Source organism: Carya illinoinensis, chromosome 13, assembly GCF_018687715.1.
Source record: "Carya illinoinensis cultivar Pawnee chromosome 13, C.illinoinensisPawnee_v1, whole genome shotgun sequence".
In the NCBI taxonomy this organism is placed as follows: Eukaryota; Viridiplantae; Streptophyta; class Magnoliopsida; order Fagales; family Juglandaceae; genus Carya; species Carya illinoinensis.
In genome coordinates, this window is record NC_056764.1 from 4,825,871 (window position 1) to 4,848,234 (window position 22,364).

Below are 22,364 nucleotides of genomic sequence, written 5' to 3' on the forward strand. Positions count from 1 at the left end.
ATTCTCCACTCTCCAAGAAATCTATTGATGAAGAAACAGAAGGTATAAATAACACAGAAAGTCTCAATCTCAACAAAGAGAAAGCAATAGAGGAAGTTCAACATGGAGCCATCAGGAAAGATCATCAAAATTTAATACAAGATGCAACCAAACAGTGGAAATTTGTGAAAGATCATCCAGTGGAATAAATTTTGGGAGAACCTTCACAAGGTGTAACTACTCGATCATCTCTTAGAAATATTTGTAATCATACTGCTTTTCTATCTCAAATTGAACCCAAAAATATTGATGACGCACTTCTTGATGAATCTTGGATTCTAGCTATGCAAGAAGAGTTGAATCAATTTGAAAGAAATGATGTTTAGACACTTGTTCCTAGACCCAAAAATCATACTATTATTGGAACAAAATGGGTTTTTAGAAATAAGAAAGATGAGTCTGGAGTCATTACTAGAAATAAGGCTCGACTTGTAGCCCAAGGTTTTAATCAAGAAGAAGGAATCGATTATGATGAGACATATGCACCTGTCGCAAGATTAGAAGCTATTCGAATGCTACTTGCATATGCTTGTTATAAAGATTTCAAACTTTTTCAAATGGATGTTAAAAGTGCTTTCTTAAATGGTTTTATAAATGAAGAGATATATGTTGAGCAACCTCCAGGTTTTGAAAATCATATTTCCCAAAATCATGTTTTCAAACTCACAAAAGCACTATATGGACTTAAACAAGCTCCTAGAGCTTGGTACGAGAGACTCAGTGGTTTCTTGATTGAAAAAGGTTTTTCAAGAGGAAAAATCGACACAACTCTTTTCATTAAATATGAAAATGATGATATTCTTTTGATTCAGATTTATATTGATGATATAATATTCGGTGCTACTAATGAAAATATGTGTCAAGTTTTTGCTAAGACTATGCAGGAAGAATTTGAGATGAGTATGATGGGTGAACTTACATTCTTTCTCGGATTGCAAATTAAGCAAGCAAAAAGTGGGACATTCATCAATCAATCAAAATATATTAAGGAATTACTGAAGAAGTTTGGGATGGAAAATGCTAAGGAAATTGGAACACCAATGAGCCCATCAACTAAACTTGATAAAGATGAATCCGGTAAGCCAGTTGACTCGAAGATATATCGAGGTATGATTGGTAGCTTATTATATTTAACAGCCAGTAGACCAGATATTATGTTTAGTGTGTGCTTATGTGCACGTTTTCAATCATCTCCAAAAGAATCACATCTAATTGCAGTTAAGCGCATTTTTAGATATCTTAGTGGTACAATTAATTTAGGGTTATGGTACCCTAAGCACACATCTTTCGATCTAATCAGCTACACAGATGCAGATTATGCTGGCTGTAAAATAGATCGAAAAAGCACTAGTGGAGCATGCCATTTCTTAGGTCATGCATTAGTTTCCTGGTTTAGTAAAAAATAAAATTCTGTTGCACTATCTACTGCTGAGGCAGAATATGTTGCTGCGGGTAGTTGTTGTGCTCAAGTTCTCTACATGAAGCAACAACTTGAAGATTTTAAACTCAAGTATAATCACATTCCAATCAAATGTGATAATACAAGTGCTATAAATCTTTCAAAGAACCCAATACAACATTCTAGAACTAAGCATATTGAAATAAGGTATCATTTTCTTCGAGATCATGTGCAAAAAGGCGATATAATATTAGAGTTCACAAACACACACGATCAGTTAGCAGATATTTTCAGAAAACCTTTACCAGAAGATAGATTATATATGATCAGAAGAGAAATAGGTATGATGCATGTTATGAATATCTCTTAAAAGATAGGCCAGAGTCAATAAAAATAGAGATAGATTTTTTAAATACTTTTACATAAACTTGAGATTTTTAGCCTCATGTTTGAGACGCTCATTCTCTTCATACAATATCATGTCATTCTTATTCATGGGAACCGGCAAGCGGAATGAAGAATCTAATAAAGATTTTAACTTTTTATTCTTCTGCCGAATGATTCCTTCCCTTGTATGAGACTCTTGAACAATTCGTTGAAGTACAACAATTTGTTCTTTGAGCCTTTCAACTTCATGATTTTTGGCTTGTAGCCGCTGAGAAAAAGCAACAATAGAGGAAGAGTAGCGAGTCCCAAGACTCACCAAGTCATAAATAGCATCAGAATCTGACTTATTAGTCAGATTATTATTCTCTTGCTGCAACATGGCACCAATGGCAGCTGCAGAAAGGACAGGAGGTTGAGATGCAGAATGCCTCATGGATGGATCTAGAGAAATGTTAGAAGAATGAGCCATTGAGAAAAAAATAGAAGGCTTAAAACGAGAATGCTGAAGGAATGCAGATGAGTTATAGAGATGAGATGAAAACTTGATGCGGATTGGATGAACTTCAGGACTGATTTTATAGAGATAGCATAAAGAATAAGACAAACTATTTTCTCTTCAAATCTTATTTAGTCAAAAGAAATACAAGATATGCTGGACACACATTGTCAAAAGTTTTCTTACTAACCCAGCGAGATTAACAGTAGATTGTCCCTATTTTTCTAGTAAACGGTGAACCTCTGCTGTTATCTGCCGATGTTGGCCTTGTATCTGAACCCTTTCTCGTTCCAGCTCCTCTATTCGTGGTTGCAGATCATGAGCATACCAATCTGCAAATTTTTTCAACTCTTGGTTTTCTTGCTTTAGTCTTTTATTCTGACTATCCTTATTAGCAAGCTTCTGTCGTAACTCAGATATTTGCATGTTAAGATGATCAATCTCACTCACCCTCGCCATTAACCTTCGAGACAAAATCGTAACAGAGGCAGCATATTGACTACTGAGCATTCTTGATTCTGCAATAATCTCAGAATCAGCCTTACTAGAAAAACGGTTCACTGCTCCTATCATGGTATTGACGGCCTCAGGAGAGAAGATTGATGATTGATGCGTCAAGGGTTCCTGATTCAAGTCTAGAACATTAGTGGAAGATAATTGCTCAGCCATTCTATCGTTGTGGAAAAACAGAACTCAGGTCAAGAAGCGATTATTTTTTTGGCATCCGATAGATGAAAATGATCATTTTTTTTATAGAAACTCGGAGCCTTCAATCCCGTTTGTCAACAACATCAGGCGATTGTTTAAATCTTCAGCCGTATTAAATTCATAGAGTTAGGCCTCGAGGCTTTGCAGCACTTGTCGGGTCACGGACGGCTCCATTTTTCAACTATCTATAGTGACTATTAAACGCATCGTTTTCTTTAGTCCATTTATTTGCTGCCGATCCTTTTTAATGATGCTAAAAGGGGGAGAAGTTTTAGACTAGAACATTAACATTGTTTAAATTGCCAAACTTGTTATATATGCTTGGAATTATATTTATACTTTGCTTGAAAAACTAACGCATATTTTCAGGGGGAGCTTAAGTATTAATACAGGTTTCAAGTTCTATCAAATATTTGTCATCATCAAAAAGGGGGAGATTGTTAAACTCAAGGTTTCAAGTTTCATGTGATTATAAATCTACACATGGATTTTGATGATAACAAATGAATTCAAAGAATAAAGAAGTCTCAAACTCAAGTTGTCTACACAATGGAGTCAAGCACATCAAGGAAACAAACATGAGCAAGAAGGGAACAAGTTCACATTAAAATTATAGAGTAATGTTGTAAATCTCTTCAAAATTCGAAATTAGGATTAATGCTCAAAATTAATATTTTATCATAAAGCATTAAAATACATTTTCCACATGTGCATGAATATTTTTGAAAATTAAATTTGAAAATTTTGAAAGATGATTGATTGTCATCTTTTGCATGTGCATGCCTTGATTAAAGGGTTGAATTTTGAAAATATTAAAGATGATTGATTGTCATCTTTCACATGTGCATGTTTTATTTGAATATTTTCAAAAGTGATTGATGTTTTTTTTAGACTTATACAAAAAGTAAAACATTAGGTTTGAATTTTTTGAAAATGAAAGTGTGCTCATTTTGTCATATGCCAAAAGTAAAAGATTAGGTTTGATTTTTTTTGAAAAAGTGAATGATATTGTCTTTGACAATTGAAAAAGAAGAACCTTTTATTTGAATTCTTTGAAAAAGTGAATGATGTTGTCTTTGACAATTGAAAAAGAAGAACCTTTTATTTGAATTTTTTGAAAAAAGTGAATGATGTTGTCTTTGACATGTGAATCTTTTTAAATTTGAATATGAAGTCTCATATGCCTATAAATAGATCAATTGAGAGCTTCACATTCACAACACCAAGAGCATACAACATTCATTCAAAGCTTTCATTCTCTCTTCTCTAAGCATTGAGCCTTAATCCTTGTTCATTTTGAGAGATATAGTTTGCGCTGTATTGTTCTTATTTCACTCATTGAGGAGTGTTTTCTGATAATCTACCCACTATCAGCTCTTGTATATAAAAAAAGGGTGTTTATAACCCTTGTGTGTAGAAAGTATTCTACACGGGGAATAGTTGAATCACCACGTGTAAGGTGATTGCAAGTGTAGAGGGTGTTCTACACGGATCCTTTGTAGCGGTATTGTTCAAAGGTGTAATAGGTTTCTATCTCCACCTGAAGGAGGTTGAATAGTGAATTTGGGAATCCTCAAGGGGTAGCTTGAGGCGAGGACGTAGGCAATGGGGCCGAACCTCGTTAACATACTGAGTTTGCTTCTCTCTTACCCTTACTCTTTATATTTATTGTTATTTTATATTTTGTTTATATTTTATATTATATATTTGATTTATAATTGTTATTTTTTTATACAACTCAATTCACCCCCCCTCTTGTGTTAGTCATCTGGGCAACATCAAATTACCCTTACTCTCAACTTTTTTTTTCTTTCATAAAATTAAATAAAATATCTTAACTAAAACTATTTCATTATTATTTATAAATTATTTTATTACTATTCATAAATTTCTAACCTTATTTTCCTCTCTAAGCATCCACTTAATCTTGAATCGGATTATATATACAACCCATATTGTCGCCAGGGTAGCGTAGCTATCGCTGGTAGCTCCCGTGCTGAGAGTCAAGAGTTACCATTAGTTATAATGTGTGTTTTTATTTTTAATCTTTTTTGTTTTATATGTATTTTTTAACACTTTTAAATAATTTTTTTTAAAATTTAAAATATTATTAAAAAATATTTATTTAATTATTGAATAAATAAATAAATAAAAGTCAACGATTGTCTAAGCGGTGGCCAAAGTATTTATTTGTGGCCATACTTTTGTGGCCACGACGATGATGGTGAGATTTAGAACCGTGTGACTGTCAGTCTGTCACCCTCAATTACGTGGTTCGAGCATTACGTGGAAAGAGAGGAAAAAGAGGCAGGACATGCGCTTGGTCTTGAAACGTCATGTGGCATTTATTTTCCTCCTACGTACGTTGGCAGCCAATTAGATCTTGCCTCGTCCGATTTACTTTAAAGAACGATATGTGCCATCCCGAATTTGGTGCATGCTTTCCCTAGTTGGTGCGTTGACCTTTCCTTCATTTTGGGACTATATTATAGGAAAAATAATAAAATAACTACTCATTTATAATTTTTTTACAATTTTTTTTAAAAAATAATATTATTTTATATATTTATTTTGATTTTGATTTTGATTTAATGTATTTAAAATTTTAAAAAAATATTATTTTATTAATAAATTGTAAATAAATTGTAAGTAAATTGTAAGGCTATCATCACCCTATATTATGGAAAGGAATAATCTAACAAAAATTTCATGTATAATTATTTTTATACATTCTATTAATATAATTAGTTATATCATATTTTTTAATATAAAATAATTATTTTAACTATTTACATTAATAAAATATATAAAGAATATATAAAAATAATTATATATAATAACATAACTCATAATCAAATCAATATATAATATATAAAAAAGGTAATGATAGGCTTACTATCTTATCACTACCCATTTATTATTTATAAGGTATTAAATTTTTTTTATTGTTTTATCATTTTGTTTTAAGTATTTTTTAACATCCTTAGCTATTAAGAAAAAATTTAAAAAATATATAATTTTACTAATAGTCATTTCTTTAATCATTAAGTAAAATAAAAAATTAAAAAAAATCAAATACAAAATGAGTAGTAAATAGGTAGTAAAATAGTTGTAATTGTTATAAATCTTTAATAAAAAAGAGAGAAAGAGAACTCAGAGGTTGAGAGAGAATTAGAGAGAGGATTTTTCTATCTGTTATCAAACTTATGAATTCCTTAAATAATTCAACGATATATAGAGGCGTACAAAGGGGACTATGCTTGCTCACTATGCTAGCACTATGTACTATGCATATGTCGGCCAACTCACTATGCTAATACTATGCTTTTGACGACTAGCTAAATGTGGTCATACAATTCAAGATAGTTTATAACACTTCCCCTTTGGATGATCATATTTAAAGAATATGCCTCATTAAAACCTTGCCAAGGAAAAACCCTGTGGGAAAAAACCAATGGCGAAGGAAAAAGAGTATAGTATTCATGTGTATCGCCGAGTGCTTTAGGATTGCCTCATTAAAACCTTGCAAAGGAAAACCCAGTGGGATAAAACCTTAGCGAAGGAAAAAAGAGTACAATCAGCACAAGTCTTCAAGACATTACTTCCCCTGAAAAGTGCATATTAACAGTCTTCAAACCTCCGCATTCCAATGTTCTGCACAATTTTCTTAAATGTTGCAGTTGTAGTTGTTGGACTATCATTAATCACTGGAAGACCACACTTTTCTTGAATATGTTGGATCATTGATCTTAGCCCAATGCATTCTCGACCTGCCTTTGTGTGGATCTGAAAGATAACATGCATCTGCATATCCAACTAATTGTGGATTTGAACCATGTTGATAAAATAATAACAACTGGATCTTTCTGCTCATCACTACTCTTCTGGAGTTGTGCTCTTCTGGAATTCTTATAAATAACACAGTTAGTGGAGAATTCATCAACTTTAAACCGCTAACCTCATAAAAACGGTGGCCAGCCTTTTTAGATCAGACAAGCATCGCAGATTTTCAACTCTTCTGTAGGTGTCAGGCGTGCTGTCAGGCACCGCAGCTGTCAGGCGTGCTGTCAGACGCCGCAGAGCTATGAAGCTATATTCCATCTCTTTTCTCTTGCTTCACGAGAAATGCTGTATCATAATTTTCTCTATAAAAGAGATATTCAGCTCATCTTCATTCGCATCTCATCTTCTTCACTTTTCTGTAATCATACTGCATTTTTACTCTGCAATCTCTTTCTGCATTCTTATCCTGTAATCTCTCTCTGCAATGGCTCAGCAATCTTCTCAGGGTCAATATATGAGGTATTCTGCACCTCGTTCATCAGCTGTTCCTGCTTCTATCACAGGTGCTATCATGCAATATAATGATCTGACTCGTAGGTCAGATAATGAAGCTATCTATGAGCTTGTGAGTCTCGGTACCCGATACTCATCATCCATTGTCGCATTTTCTCAGCGACTGCAATCCAGAACTTGTGGAGTTGACAATCTCCACGAGAATATTGCTATATTTCAGCGACTTCTTCTGGAGTCCAACATGAAGATAGAATCAATAAAGAAAGAGAATAGGAATTTAAAATCCTTGCTTAAATTTTCTTTTCGATTGCCCACCCCTTTAGATAGGGATGCCATGCAGATTCTTGAAGAACAAGAGCGTTTGAAGAATGAGGCAAAGTGCCTCAAATTTCTGTAATTTTTTTTTCTTCAAGATAATAAAATAATATTTCACAAATATTCATATTTGTGTATCTATCATCTGGTAGATTTCTGTGTGCTCATTTTTATTTCTTCTTTAATAATGCACACTTCATATTAAACCCATAATATGAATCTGAAATACGAATTGTATTAAAAGATGGTATTTCATGACTAATAACATCATCTATCTTCCCCTTGAAGCCGCAAGGGTTTCAGATTTGTATTTCAAATATGTGCAGTTTTCATGAGCTCTTCTGGAGCCTCAATGATATTTAAATCACATATATAAACTGCAATAATAGCTTGTTTCCATTTGCGTTTGGATTGCTTTAGATCAGATAAGGATCTTTGAAACTTGATAGAATACATATTTCCAGATGTATTCATATTAGAAGTTTCAGACATTTTCTATCCTTCAGGGATTTTCATATATATATCATGATCCAATGATCCATATAAATATGCCGTTAATCATGCATATCCAAACTCTCGGTAACTTTCAAGCTAATAAAAATTTCAATATAATTTCAACCACTTTAAAATCATATCAATATTGTTTCTTCGAGAAACTAACTTGTGATTTCTATATCACATTTTCATATTAAAAGTTTCAGGCTTTTTTATATCATGTATATAAATATCTACTGATATTTAACAAAAATCACCTCTTTAGGTGTTTGGATTTCAAGTCCATATTTATCACATTTTACTTAGTGATATCAATTCTGCAGGAATTGAGAAACTGACTCGTGATTTATATATCACATTTTTATTTCCTTTCCATAAATATCCACTGACATTTAACAAGCATCACCTCTTTAGGTGTTTGGACTATAAGTCCTGATGCATCATATTTTACTAGTGAATCAATTCTGCAGAAATTGTTTCTTTCAAATTTGGTCAATATTTTACGTCGTATTCTTCAACGATTCTTGATTCACTTTCATCATTACTTCTGGTAATGTCAATTGCCATCTCATATGGAAATACGTTGTCGACAACGATTTTATTTCTATCCATAATTTCTCCATTATTCATGAAATGTATCGAGATCTCGTTATTTTCAAGTACCTGTGTAACAGCCCGCTAGAAATTCAATTAAGGAATTTCTATTGATTTTAGGAACCTCGTGAAAACTCTGTAAGTTTACACGAATCGACTAATCGCATAAATTTTAGCCTGTCAACATAGTTAGTGTTGTCACTCACTATGGTGCCAGAAATGCAATTTTAATTATTTGAGATAGTTAGAAGTGTCAGAATACATTATAGTCTACACCACTAGGCTTAATTGAATATTTATGATTTTTCAGTACTAAGTTTATTACGTTTATTTTTGGAGTGAATAGTAACCTTGGTAAATGTACTAAGCGCAGTGTTTTCAAAATCACAATGTGAAATGTCTAAATTAGGTTAGCGATATTTTATTTAGACACTTGGCAAGATCTTAACCACACATAATGAATAGTATTAGATACTTGGCACAAAGAGAAACCATTAGATGGAATTGTGAAGGAAATCAAGGTGTGAGATTATGACATCTAAGCAAAATACACATTTGGAAAATATCTTAAGAATAGAGATTTAAAATACACATGGAAAGATTTTAGCCACCTTACTCTTCCAAGTCTACTCCACATTTGGAAAATATATTGAGCTGATTTTTATAGATATTATTGGATAGAATATTTTGAGATAATCTTTTATAGATATTTTGGGTAGGAGAAAACCACACTCAACTCTCAACTCCAGCCTTATCATCTCCCTTATCTCGTCCATAAGCATCTCCAGCCATCACCCACGAACTTATCTTCATTTACATGTTCCTTTAAAAGAATATCAAACACTTTCTCTCGGACAGCTTTTAGGAGTTCTTTTGCACGCCCATTTCCAAGCTGTTGTAAGTGTTTTATCATAAAGCCTCCTTCATATAAGTTGTTCCTTTTTTAGTCTAGTTTACATGGATATCTTATTTGCCCCATTTGAAGATCATTTGGTCAGTCAAATATTATGTAAACTATAGAAAGGTTATTCTAGGAGATAAACTGGAGAATATGTTATAGTTTGGAGTTTTTGACCAAGCTAATGGATAGATATTGGTCCGAAATTTTTATGGAGAATTGTTAACATGTATATATGACTATTGGTTGAGGATTTTTGCATTATTAAAGGTTTTGATGAAATATTTTCTTAGATTTAGAAACTTAGAAACTGGAAGAGGAAAAACAGTTTCTGTTTTGAGAAAGTTTAACTCTTTGGTGGTCTAAACCTATTCTAATGACTTTGATAATTTTATTGGAGGATCCTAAGCATCTTATATACATGTTATATTATTATTTTGAAGATATTTGATGTTAGTTTCAAAGATATGAAATTTTATGTAAAGAGATATTCAGATAAGCCAAAGTGTGGATGTTCTTGGCTAAATTTATGTTTTGGTTAATTTTTAACCATGTGATCTTGAATTAGAAGTTTATATAGGTTTTAAGACATCTTTTTAAACCATTTGATGGTTTGGTTTGAAGATCACATATTTATAAGTCATAGATCAACAGGTTGATCAAAACAAGTTGGAAACAAAAATCAATAGAAATAGCATATGAGAATTTCGGCCCTATGGAGTTTTAATAGTTGTGATTAATTTTAAATTTTTCTAAATTGATATTTGAGTTGAGGATAAAATTTACATGAGGCATGTAAATTTTGGTAACTTTTGGAGTTAGTATGCAAAATCCTTAAGTTATGGGTAAAACGGTCATTTTCCTACATGTAGAAAGTAAAATGAAAATTTTACTCTTTAAGTTAGTATTTTTCCATATTTCAAATTATTAGTGATTTAGTGCTAACTTTTAGAATCACTAATTACAGTTCCTCGTGATCGCATTTGAGGTTTTATAAGAAACGCGGAGATCGAGGTAAGTTAGCTTTTAACTTACTAGCAGTCTACTGTGTATGTGTGCTAAGTAAAGGAACTATAGTGTATGTATGTATGTTATCATATATGTCATCCCATGTCAAGTTAGCATGTAATTGTCTATTATACAGAATTTATTCTGTCATTAATTTTTATCTGTTACTTAATATATTCTGTCATGTATTACTGTACATTACAAGTATGTCATGTTAAATATGTGGTCTATTATATGTTATGCCATGTTACGAAATGTTTTTATCTCAAGTTGGTCATGTATTTCAAGTTATGTTAAGTCAAGTTTGTGTAGAATGCATGAGGCCACAACAACTGTGGAGTATGTATTTACACGTAGAATACATGGGGCCACAACAACTGTGGAGTATGTATTTTTTATGTTAAGTCAAGTTTACGTAGAATACATGGGGCCACAACAACTGTAGAGTATGTATTTTTCATGTTAAGTCAAGTTTATGTAGAATACATGGGGCCACAACAACTGTGGAGTATGTATTTAACTGCATTGTGATGTGTAGAATGCATGGGGCCACAACAACTGTGGAGTATGTATTTACACGTAGAATACATGGGGCCACAACAACTGTGGAGTATGTATTTTTCATGTTAAGTCAAGTTTATGTAGAATACATGGGGCCACAACAACTGTGGAGTATGTATTTACACGTAGAATACATGGGGCCACAACAATTGTGGAGTATGTATTTTTCATGTTAAGTGAAGTTTGTGTAAAATACATGGGGCCACAACAACTGTGGAGTATGTATTTACACGTAAAATACATGGGGCCACAACAATTGTGGAGTATGTATTTTTCATGTTAAGTCAAGTTTCAGAACAAGTTCATGATAAGTCAAGTTTCAGATCAAGTTCATGTCAAGTCAAGTTCAGTTCATGTTTCAATTTAAGTTATGTCAATTATGCTATGTTGTATGCCAAGTTATGCTTTAATTACTTATGAATTTGATTATGCATTTATGTTTTTACTGTCATCCATGCATTATTAGCCTGTGTGGAAGTTTTTTTGTTAACTTGCTGAGATTTGTAATCAAATCTCAATGTGGTAGTCCCAACTACTATTCCCCCCGAATGGTAGATCTTGTTACAGGACCTGAAGGAGAATCAGGAACTGACCAACTAGACACAGTTGACTGAGCGACGATGCGACGTCAATGTTAATATAGTAGTTAATGTAAATTACTACTTGTACGATGAAGTTACATCTCCAGTACTTTTTGGATCATAATCATTTTGGACTAGTGTTATGATCTTAGTTGTTCAATGAGTCTTTATATATCAAGTATGTTTTAAGCATTTGAGATATTTTCAATTTGGTGCATAGTATTGCTATAGAAATAATTTATCCGCTGCTAATATTGCATAATGTTAGATGCATGTTAGGAACATTGCATCTTATATGTCATGAACGGGGGCAGGTAACCTTGTGTTACATGTCTCGACGCTTCTAATGTCCGTCCAATCCCAAACGGAATTTGGGGGCGTCACAACCTGTCCCTCTTCAAGGGAAGACATTTTCATGAAAAACCTCTTCAGGAGGCACTCTTCAAGAGTTTATATAGGAGAATTTTATACAGAGAATTTGGATGGACTTTATTGCTTGTTTTGTGGGTATGACCTCTTCAGGAGCACCAAATTATTTGTGCCTTTCTCTTTTGAGATGCTCTATCTTTTGTATCAATAAGTCTCACATGCTTTTAGACATGTCTTTAGACTGCTGAATTTCTTAATTGTCCTACAGGGACTTCAATCCTCCCTGGGATTTTAGCAGCTAGAATATGAGACATTTTTATCTTATTACATCCAAAATTTAATTATCATCTGAACTTCTGGTTTACATCAAGATAACATCGAATTATTTCATCTTATTTGCTTCTGGCAAATTTTTCTTTCCACTTCTGGTGGTAAGACTTTATAGTAAAAGAATCTTCTAGTTCTTTTATGGACGTCCATATGAAAATCATTCGACTTATCATAATTGATTTTGGATGATCAAGATAACCATGAATGATACAAATATTTTGAATCATATCACTTTTTGATGCATCATAATATTTGATTCAATAATTTGTATAATATTATCTCAAAGAGAAAGCTTACAGCTTTTCCAATACGAGCTTCTGGCTCGAAAAGATATTCATTATCACGTCTAATCTCTTAGTTTCTTTGAATGAAACGAATTATTCTTTTCACTTCAGGGAATAGAATGATATAAATTCATTATCATTCACTTCAGGGAATGATGTAGATCTAGTAAGGCGTGATTAATGATTCTTATCAAAAGTTCATTATTTTTTTCAGTCACTGAAAGATCTGATACAAATTTATAATATATTGTGAACATTTGCATTTCATATTGCTACTTCAGGAGCACATTCGAGACGTTCATTCAAATATATATTCTTTCCACAATTTTAATTATGCAACTTCAGGTACATAAATCATAATGAGCTTTTCGTACAAGTATCACTCATATGAGATACTTAATAAAATTATTGATATAGGGCGATCCTTCAGGAATGCTTCATTTCCATTTTCAAATAAATCATATCATCAATAAATAAAACTTGTATCTAAACAATATGAATAAAATTAATCACATTAAAATGTGAATTATAAAAATTTTAATTCATCATAGATATAACTTGAGATGTAATCATTAATACTCATCTCAAGAATTATAAATAAGATATTGAAGAACTTACTTGAAATAGAAAATTACTATCTTCAGTGTCATCAGGACCTTCGTGTATTGTAAAAATTAGTGTGATCGAAAGAAAATCACAATATATGACTCCTGTCAGAAAACAAAACAAGTGAGTTCAATGTGATGGTGTATAAAGTAAAACTCTTTCTTTTTTTTTTTTTTTTTTTCAAACTTCCACGTTTCTTTTAGTGACTTTGTCGCATAAAGCCAAAATGATAAAGGTGCACTCTTGTAAATTGTATGTGAGATCTATTGTCAGTGAAGTCGGCCACGTTCATGGACTGCAGCACCCTTATTCAAATGCTGCCGACAAGCCCCACGCCTTTAACTTTGTCGACTGAGCAAAAGAAATTAATAGCTGACATGATGTCATCACCAAACTCCTCATTGATAATCTCCTTGATGCTCTTACCGAAATGCATGACCGCTTTATTCAATCATGCATACTTTTAGTCAAACTTTGGCTTCAGATTGGCCAATTATGCATTTACACATGTAATTAATCCGCATAGTACATCTGCTACTCTATCACATCATGCTAAGCCATCTGCATCTACACATCAAAAAGTCAAAAAGGATATTAAAGTCTTGTCCCACCAAGAAGATTATATTATTGATAACATGGTGTGAACTCATGAAAATAGAGATAGCCTTGTTTCCAAAACCATGGTCGGCATTTGGATCTTAATCTTCATTGTTGGTGGTGTGGGTCCTGTAAGTGAGAGAGATGTTGCATGAGAAGACAAAAAAAAAAAATGATGGGGCTGTAAACTAAGAGAAAGAAAATGGGAGTAGGAATATTTTCAAGTCGGAGTGAGTTGAGCAGCCTCAAAATCCGTGGGTCCCCATGAAGTGCCTGATGTAGGCTTCCATCTCCATTAGAGAGAAGCTCAAGCTCTGAACGGAGGGTAGGAGATACTTCTGCAATTCCCTTCGGAAGGTTCCGACATGTCTGCTGAAATTTGGTAGCATAATAATTAATATCTTCTTTTTACGCGTCCTGTTATCCGCATCATTATCTACTTCTTCATCGGGCTCGGGCTCGGGCTCATCTTCATCAAAGTCGCTATCAAAGCTAGTATTCCTAGCATGGCCGGCACTTTTCTTTTCATTTTTCTGCTATTTCTTGCAAAAACTTTGGGCAGTTACATTACAAGCAGATTGAGGAGTTGAGAGCACACTTCAGTGCTGCTCTAACATCTGTAGGCTCAAACGCATCTCAAGGTGTGAAAGGCCCTGCTCGACTATGAGCTCATATTAAGAATCCGAGCTCGGCGAGGTCAAGCCTTGCAACTTCCTCCCTCTGAAATAAGCTTCCTCCACCTTCAAACCTTCAACCTCAATCCCAGTGGATCTGGGTTTGAAAAAGTCGGCATGGAGTGGCTCTCGGTGAGCTTTCTGCATCTCCTTCCTCTGTTTTCCCTTGCTGTGATAAGGTGGCAAGCTTCCACGCCAAAACCAGGACTAGCTTAGGCCGACAGCTTTAGCTTATAACCGCTGCAGCACAGAACGGCACAGATAGAACATCTCCCACCTCCTCTTTGGTCTCGTCGGCATGGTGCACACTTGGCCCATCCGCAGTCGGTACGGAGAGCTCTTGGGGACCTTTGTCAGAGGTGGTTGACCAACAGGCATATCAGGCTCCAGATCGTCGTGTTTTTGCTGGAGCTTGGAGGAGGTGACAATGTACAGGTATGGAGGCCTCAGTTGGGTGACAGCGCTGATCTGGATGAGTGCCGACCATCCATGGCTGCTTTTGGAGCTTCCCTTGGTCCGAAACCTCCGCCGGTTCATCAGTTCTGGCGCCAGACTTAGATCCTAAGCCTTGATGGCTCCTCAGACGAACCACCAAGGAAGTGGGTCTTCTGGGATTTCAGATTTCTGAAAACCGACCGCTGGAATTTGCTCCCTTCTCTTTCATTGTCGTCAGCTTCGCCATCTCATAGTCCCACCGGTTTCGCTTCTCCTCCATTTGATGTTATAAGCAGAAAACTGCGATCGTGCCTGTGACCGTGATGGTGAGAACCACATCTTCGAAGCTACGGTTCCCCAGAATGAAGATAGGTGACCAAAGTTTGATCACCGATCCAGGTGACCTTAACGAACCGAGTTCTTAATTCAGATATCGCAGGTGGAGCCTATGCGAAGTAGTTTTTAAGAGAGAGATGGGAGCTGGGAGTTGAAAAGGAGAGAACTCGTGCTGATAACGTGTTATAAATCTTTAATAAAAAAGAGAGAAAGAGAACTCAGAGGTTGAGAGAGAATTAGAAAGAGGATTTTTTTATCTGTTATCAAACTTATGAATTCCTTAAATAATTCAACGATATATATAGGCGTACAAAGGGGACTATGCTTGCTCACTATGCTAGCACTATGCACTATGCATATGTCGGCCAACTCATTATACTAGTACTATGCTTTTGACGACTAGCTAAATGTGGTCATACAATTCAAGATAGTTTATAACAGTAATCCTATTATTTTCTATATAAAAATACACCATCTAGCCTTTTTAAGAAGAGAGTGAGAGTCACGAGTTGTTCATAGCCTTATTATTATATTCATTTGTAAGCATTTTTCATACAACAAAGTACAACAAAAAGACTGCATACTAATTCCCAAACAAGCTGCACATGCACAGACTTGCTGAAAACAGATTATTCTAGGCAACGAAGCATATATAGTTTGAAGTTCTCTTTAGCATTCATAGAGTTTGGAAGAAAGGCGCGGAGTGAAGACAACTTCTAAGGAAGTTGCTTTGGCCATGGTACTGCCTAAGCCCTCATTCATGTCCACCGGCTTGTTCAATGGCGCTGTTAACTCAAATCCCTGAAGCAAACGAGCTAGTGTCAATTGCGATACTTGCAAGGCAAACATGTCTCCGGGGCAAGATCTTCTTCCAGAGCCAAATGGTGTGAATTCAAAATGTTGTCTTGAAACATCCATATTTGCATGGCTTGAGAGAAACCTCTCGGGCAAAAAATCATTAGGCTCCTTCCAAATCCTTGGGTCTCGATGCAACTTCCATATATTCACAAACAAACGAGTTCCTTTTGGAATGAAATAGCCACAAACTTGACAATCTTCCATTGCCTCGTGTGGAGCTGATAAAGGGATTGGTGTGTATAAGCGCAGGGACTCTTTGATTATCGCTTGGAGGTAAACCAAATCTTTCATATCGTAATCTTCCACCCATCTACCCCTTCCAACTTTGAGATCCAGCTCTTCTTGGACACGCTTCAAAGCATGTTTATTGTTTAATAATAAAGATATGAGCCATTTCAGATTAACAGAAATAGTTTCAGAACCACCTAAGATAAGAGTCTGTAATATGAAAATGAGGCTATAGTTAGGCAAATAAAAGAAATTATCAAGCTCCAAATTTATTAGAAAATGGGCTAAAGAAACATCAATTAACTCATGGATAAGAACCTCATTTGATTAAATGGGCCAACGACGCATATGTACTCGTTATGCTAGAATTGGGGCATGATTCTATTCTACCGTAGGATTTAGGCGTTCAGAAAAACTTTACTAACAGTCTACATACCGTTGCAGTTGCCTTGATAATGGTTTCTCGGGTATGACCAAACATGGAATCCTCCTCAATTAGTGATAGCATGACATCGATGAAATCTGGCTCGTGGCTTTGCTCATCACTCTTGAGCCTCCTTGCAATATGTTCTTCAACCCAACTTCCTATTAGAGAGTCCAATTCCCCTGCAACATGCTTCATCGATTTCACTTGACCTTGAAAATCAATACATCCAAGAAATGGAATTAGATCAAACATGACAGGAGTCCCAGCTAAATACATGAATTCTCTTATAAGTTTCCCTATGCGTTTTGCCTCTCCATCATTTCCATCATCGGCGTAACCAAAATATCTCTTCCTCGCAATAACTTTGGTAACTATATTCACGGTTAGGCCCTCAAGCCATTCACCAATCGCCACCTTGACTGGCTTGTGCTCGTTGGTCTTGCAAACAGAGTACAGATTTTTAACCAAGGTATCCACCTCAGAGATTTGCATGTCTTTGAGTGTCTCAAGTCGGCGGTTGGAGAGGAGTTCAGAAACCGCTAGCTTTCGCATCTTACTCCAATATGATCCGTAAGGGGCAAACGCAAATCCTGCATAGTCGTGACCAAGGTACTTTCCCTGGCTAGACATAGGGCGTGTAGCGAAAACCTTGTCATTTGTGGTGAAGCACTCCTTGACTGCCTCATGACTGCTAATCACAACTCCAGGTTTCATGCCAAACCGGAACCTGAAGATGGGACCATGTTTATCAGCCATGGTACCGAAGGTTCTGGCGATTGTGTTTTGGGAACGAAGTTGATGAAGGTGGCCAATAATTGGCAAGGCACCCGATGGTTCTGGGGCTAACACACCCTTACTATGACTTCCAGTTTTCACTCTCCACAGGTTGTACAATAGCACCAACACTAAAACCCCTGCAATTGCAAGTATATGAGAAATTATTTCCATGGTGTCAGGATGAACTAATTTTCCACTTCAAATTTATGTTCAGCTAGACAGGTATTTATAATTGTAACTAGGAACAAAATTACTCTTTAATCCTTAGTTTTGTTTGGGTGGTAATATTTGACTTTTGGCCACACACATATATATACTAGAATTAATTGATTTTAATTTTATTTTTCATTTTCTTTAAATCTTGACACTATTTACAATTAATCTATTCTCATTTTTTCTATTTAATTTACACCTCAGTTTTGGACAATAGCACCATTTTTCAAAAAACTTTGTCAGAAGCTAACGTGGCAACATCCTATTAGATAGTATAAAGCTAGCTAGCATTTGTAACAAGTTCAAATTGGAATTCATATTAGAATGGATAGAGGTTTGTATGCCGTCACTACTTGACCGTTTAAAGTGATTATTGCTTAATTTTTTATTTTTATTTAATAATTAAAAAAGTAATTTTAAATATATTAATATATTTTTTATTTTTTAAAAATATTTAAATCTATTAAAAATATTAAAAAAATGACTAACAATTATTTTGAACGGATAGAGTAGCACCACTTTATTAGAATGGAGAAAAGAGCAGTGCATTGGATGTAGCACGGCACCGATCTCAAGAAGAATAAAATAAAATAAAATTTATTTTTTATTTATTTTTTTATTTTCTTAGATATTTTTTAAAATAAAATTTATAATATTATTAAAAATTACTTCTTTAATTATTGAATTAAAATATCTTTTATATATAAAAAGTGTGTATGAAACGGAAATTCTTGTTTTAACGGAAGTTGTCTAACAGAAGTTGTTGTTTTTAACAAAGATTGTTAACGCAGTTAAATTTAATTCACATTGAACTTTTTCATTCAATTATAGACGTTCAAGCATATTCTGTGAAAGAAAAGTCTGTCGATTAATTATGCACGTCGGTTTATTTATGAAATGTAAATATTTATGGAGAAGATAAAGCTAGATGCATGCATGGGCAGCAAGTGGTTGGGGAGTTTGAGGCGGAGTCATGTTTAACGGAAGAAACTGTGCTCTATTTTTGTTGTATAGAAACAGAGCTTGCTGTTTGGGTTGGAAGAGTGGAGGAAAAGTGGGCTAGATGGTGCAAGTGGTGGCTCACGGTGCATCTAAGTAGGAGGAAGGAAGTAGTGAAGAAACTGAGAGAGTGAAGAGGCTTGAAGGAGGCTCAACAAAAACAGAGTTAGGCCAGGAAATTATAACAAGGGACCTGTGCGCCACCAGAGAAGGCAAGTTCAAACCATTCCTTCACGGTAGGTATAATACCTTTGTCAGACAATAGAGATTCCTCAAATGAACCAACTAGGGACCTCCTAACAGGAAGTCCACTTAGACTTCTAACGAGTCTCACGCATTGGGAGGTTGGAGCTAACTCTTGGGGAAAAGGCCAACTTACGTCGGTATTACTTTCCAAGGAAGATGGACGTAACCCTTGTTGCAAAATGTAAATCTCTTCAAATGATTTATTGCTAAACCTATAATCCTCTTCTTCACAGGCAAGGATAATACCTTTGTCAGATCTCCCAAATGATTGTTCTATATTTTTTAACAGTTTTGCTACAAGTACCCGCCGTTGGGTACCTTTTGCAGAATCGGCTGCTGATATTATTAAAAACAATAAAAATAAAAATAAAAAAGAGGCGGAAACACGAAATGAGAGAGGGAAACTAAAATCAGAAAGTTATGCTTCTAAGATATAACTTCATCCTGTTAAAACAAACTATACGAGGAAGACGTTGGCACGGAGCAAAAGACCAAAGTTCCATGCGGCCGGGCACTCACTCGTAGAAGACTTTGGCACAGCGCAGATCAGAGGCAACTGGCGACGAACTGGGTTGCTCACGGCTAGACCACTCGGCAGTCCAGGCTGTGCACTAATTCACAGAAGACTTTGGCACAGAGCAGATCAGAGGCAACTAGCGACAAGCTGGGTTGCTCACGGTGTAGACCACTCGGTGTAGCTGGATTGTTGAAAATGGAGAGAGAGAGAGAGAGAGAGAGAGAGAGAGAGAGAGAGAGAGAGAGAGAGAGAGAGAGAGAGAGAGAGAGAGAGAGAGAGAGAGAGAGAGAGAGAGAGAGAGAGCAATTGAAGCTTACGGAGCTGCGCATGGTTAAGGGTGGCAGACGAGGAGACTTTGGGTAGTGGGGTCATGATGAGTGTGCGAAAGTGCACTCTATATACCCTATTATTGGACTAAAATGCTAAAATGTGAATAGAAATCATAGGAATTAATGTGTATTCTTAAATTGAATTTCTATTTACGTTGGGATACTCCTAAGCAGTTTTTTTATGTCTGATTTCAAAGTTTATAAAAGAGCAAGTCAAGTCCAGTCAAATTCAAAGGAGGACATTCATGGGGTTTGAGAGAAATTTGGAAGAAAAGAAAAAGAAAAAAATCACAAAATGAAACCACAAGAAGTCCAAGTCCGAAATTCGCTAGGAGATAGTCTGGACATATTTTAGTGTTTTGACTGTATCTTTTTACTCATATATCGGATTGATGCGATTCTTGATGCATTGGAAAGATATCTTAAAGGGATATAACTTTGTCTCTAATAAGGATTTCCAAATTCAAACTCCTGAAGGCTGTATGTGGCTGCCAAGATAAGTCCTAAAATTTAGGCGATTTTTTTATACGGAAATCAAGAGGACATTAGGGTTTCCTTCTTACCCTATATAAGCATATCATTAGCACGAAATGGAGGGGAGGAAGAGACACAAGAGGCAGATCTGAAGAGAGGAGAAAATCACTTCCATGGCCACCGTTCGCTTCAGTTTTCTTTGGAGATTTTTGTTGTCTATTATATTTATGGGTAACTAAATTCTCAAGTAGGGTTAGGGATGAACTTGCACATTAGATGGTATTTCTAATTTATTCTTAATTCATGTATTTGATTTTCAATTGCTAAAACTCTTTTGTTTTATCATTCTCAATTCATCGTTGATGTTTTTTTCTCCGAATAATCATAGAATTTATTGTGTTTATGGATTCAGTCATGCTTTTTCTATTGAATGAATTAGTTCTTTGATTATGTTTGGATCAATTATTTATCTATATTGATTTAGTTTTTTGCTGCAATATCGCTTCCTGAGTATATTGTCGTCATTGGATTCTATCAATAGGGGTAGTAATTCACGTTTTTTAAAAGTGGTGAATGTTTTTTTCAAAGGGTTACATTTGATTTAAGTCTGGTTTATAAATCTATACCTTCCGATTGGGAATTGCAGGAATTGAGTTCCTAATTGAGTTATCCAATGAATTAAGAATAATTAAAATACCAGATTTGTGCAAGGGATTCCCGACGCTGTACTGTTTGTTAAATTTGAGTACTTTTTCTGTTAATCACTTTGCTTCACTTGAATTTACATTTAAAATTAATCTTTGTTCTCTATTACTTATTTAATATTTTTTCTTTAGTTTCTTTGTTCCTCTTGCTATTCTTTTAATTTGTCTCCCTGTGGAATCGACACCCCAAAGTTGTGCTACAACCACCGCATTATTCTTTGGGCATAATCAGGTCACAACGTGGAGGTTGCTCTCGGTGGCTTGCACTGCTCCTCCTTGCTCTGTTTTCACTTCTTAAAATAGAGGACATGATGGAGTTGTTTCGGCTGGACCTGTGCTGAACGTGGCGAGGATGATGCACTGATTTTGTCCATGGTGATGAGCTGAAAGTGATCTTGCTGCGAAGCCGGTACCATGAATGGAAAGGGTGGCTAAACTACGAGTTGGTAGCAGCGTGTAGTTGAGTGGTTTCCTGCGTGGTGACAATGCCGTTGTGTGTGGGTGGTTGCTTCCTTTGGCCTTGTTAATGTGAGGAGTTGTGATGGAGGTTGGGTTATAACATACAAGGAGTCGGCGTGAACGGGTCACGGTGTGGAAATTGTTTGTTTTGGTTATGAGAGATGGTGATGGTTGATCTTTCGGCGTTGGTTGAAGGTAGACGGGTTGGACGTGAAGGAGGTGGTTTGGGTTGGCATGGAAGAGATCAACGTGCGGCAAGGCTTCAGGTTAGAGAGCACACATGCTCTCTTTCCTTGCTTGAACACATACAAGACGATATGAAGGAGATGCAAAGAAGAAGATGAGCTAAACGAGTTTCGTTATTACAAGTAGATGGATGTGTATGCGAGAGGTCCCCAACCCCGAGTGCAAATAGACTTTTTCATTTTTTTAATATTAAATGACTGTTCTCCCTCTTGTTCTCGGTAGTCCTGCATCCTCCTGCAGTTTTCATTCTTTCAGAAAACTTAGGACCAAGACGTGACAAAGAAAGTGAAGGGGAGACGACCATTTTGGGAGATATCGATATTGCCCCACTTTGAGACCTTATCTTACTTGATTCTTTGAAGTGATCAAGACTAGGTGAAGGAAAAAAAATTACTACAATCAGGTGGTTCTTTATTTTCCAGCAAGGGGCCATCAGTGAATAACGTGGACTCCTTTCTACCGTTATCATTCAGCGTGTT

General features: G+C 35.3%; 1 protein-coding gene and 1 long non-coding RNA gene across 2 annotated transcripts; both read right to left on the reverse strand.

The window, feature by feature from the left end:
- Positions 1 to 13,511: 13,511 nt before the first annotated feature.
- On the reverse strand, positions 13,512 to 13,950 carry LOC122290785. Its single transcript, XR_006236554.1, has 2 exons — positions 13,793 to 13,950; positions 13,512 to 13,717 (listed from the first exon to the last, which is right to left on the reverse strand). It is a non-coding gene; the product is annotated as an uncharacterized LOC122290785 (long non-coding RNA).
- A 1,967-nt stretch (positions 13,951 to 15,917) lies between these two features.
- On the reverse strand, positions 15,918 to 17,892 carry LOC122291511 (cytochrome P450 CYP82D47-like). Its single transcript, XM_043099254.1, has 2 exons — positions 16,931 to 17,892; positions 15,918 to 16,704 (listed from the first exon to the last, which is right to left on the reverse strand). The coding sequence occupies exons 1-2, from the start codon at positions 17,867 to 17,869 to the stop codon at positions 16,078 to 16,080; spliced, it is 1,566 nt and encodes a 521-aa protein (XP_042955188.1). The 5' UTR covers positions 17,870 to 17,892; the 3' UTR covers positions 15,918 to 16,077.
- Positions 17,893 to 22,364: the final 4,472 nt, after the last annotated feature.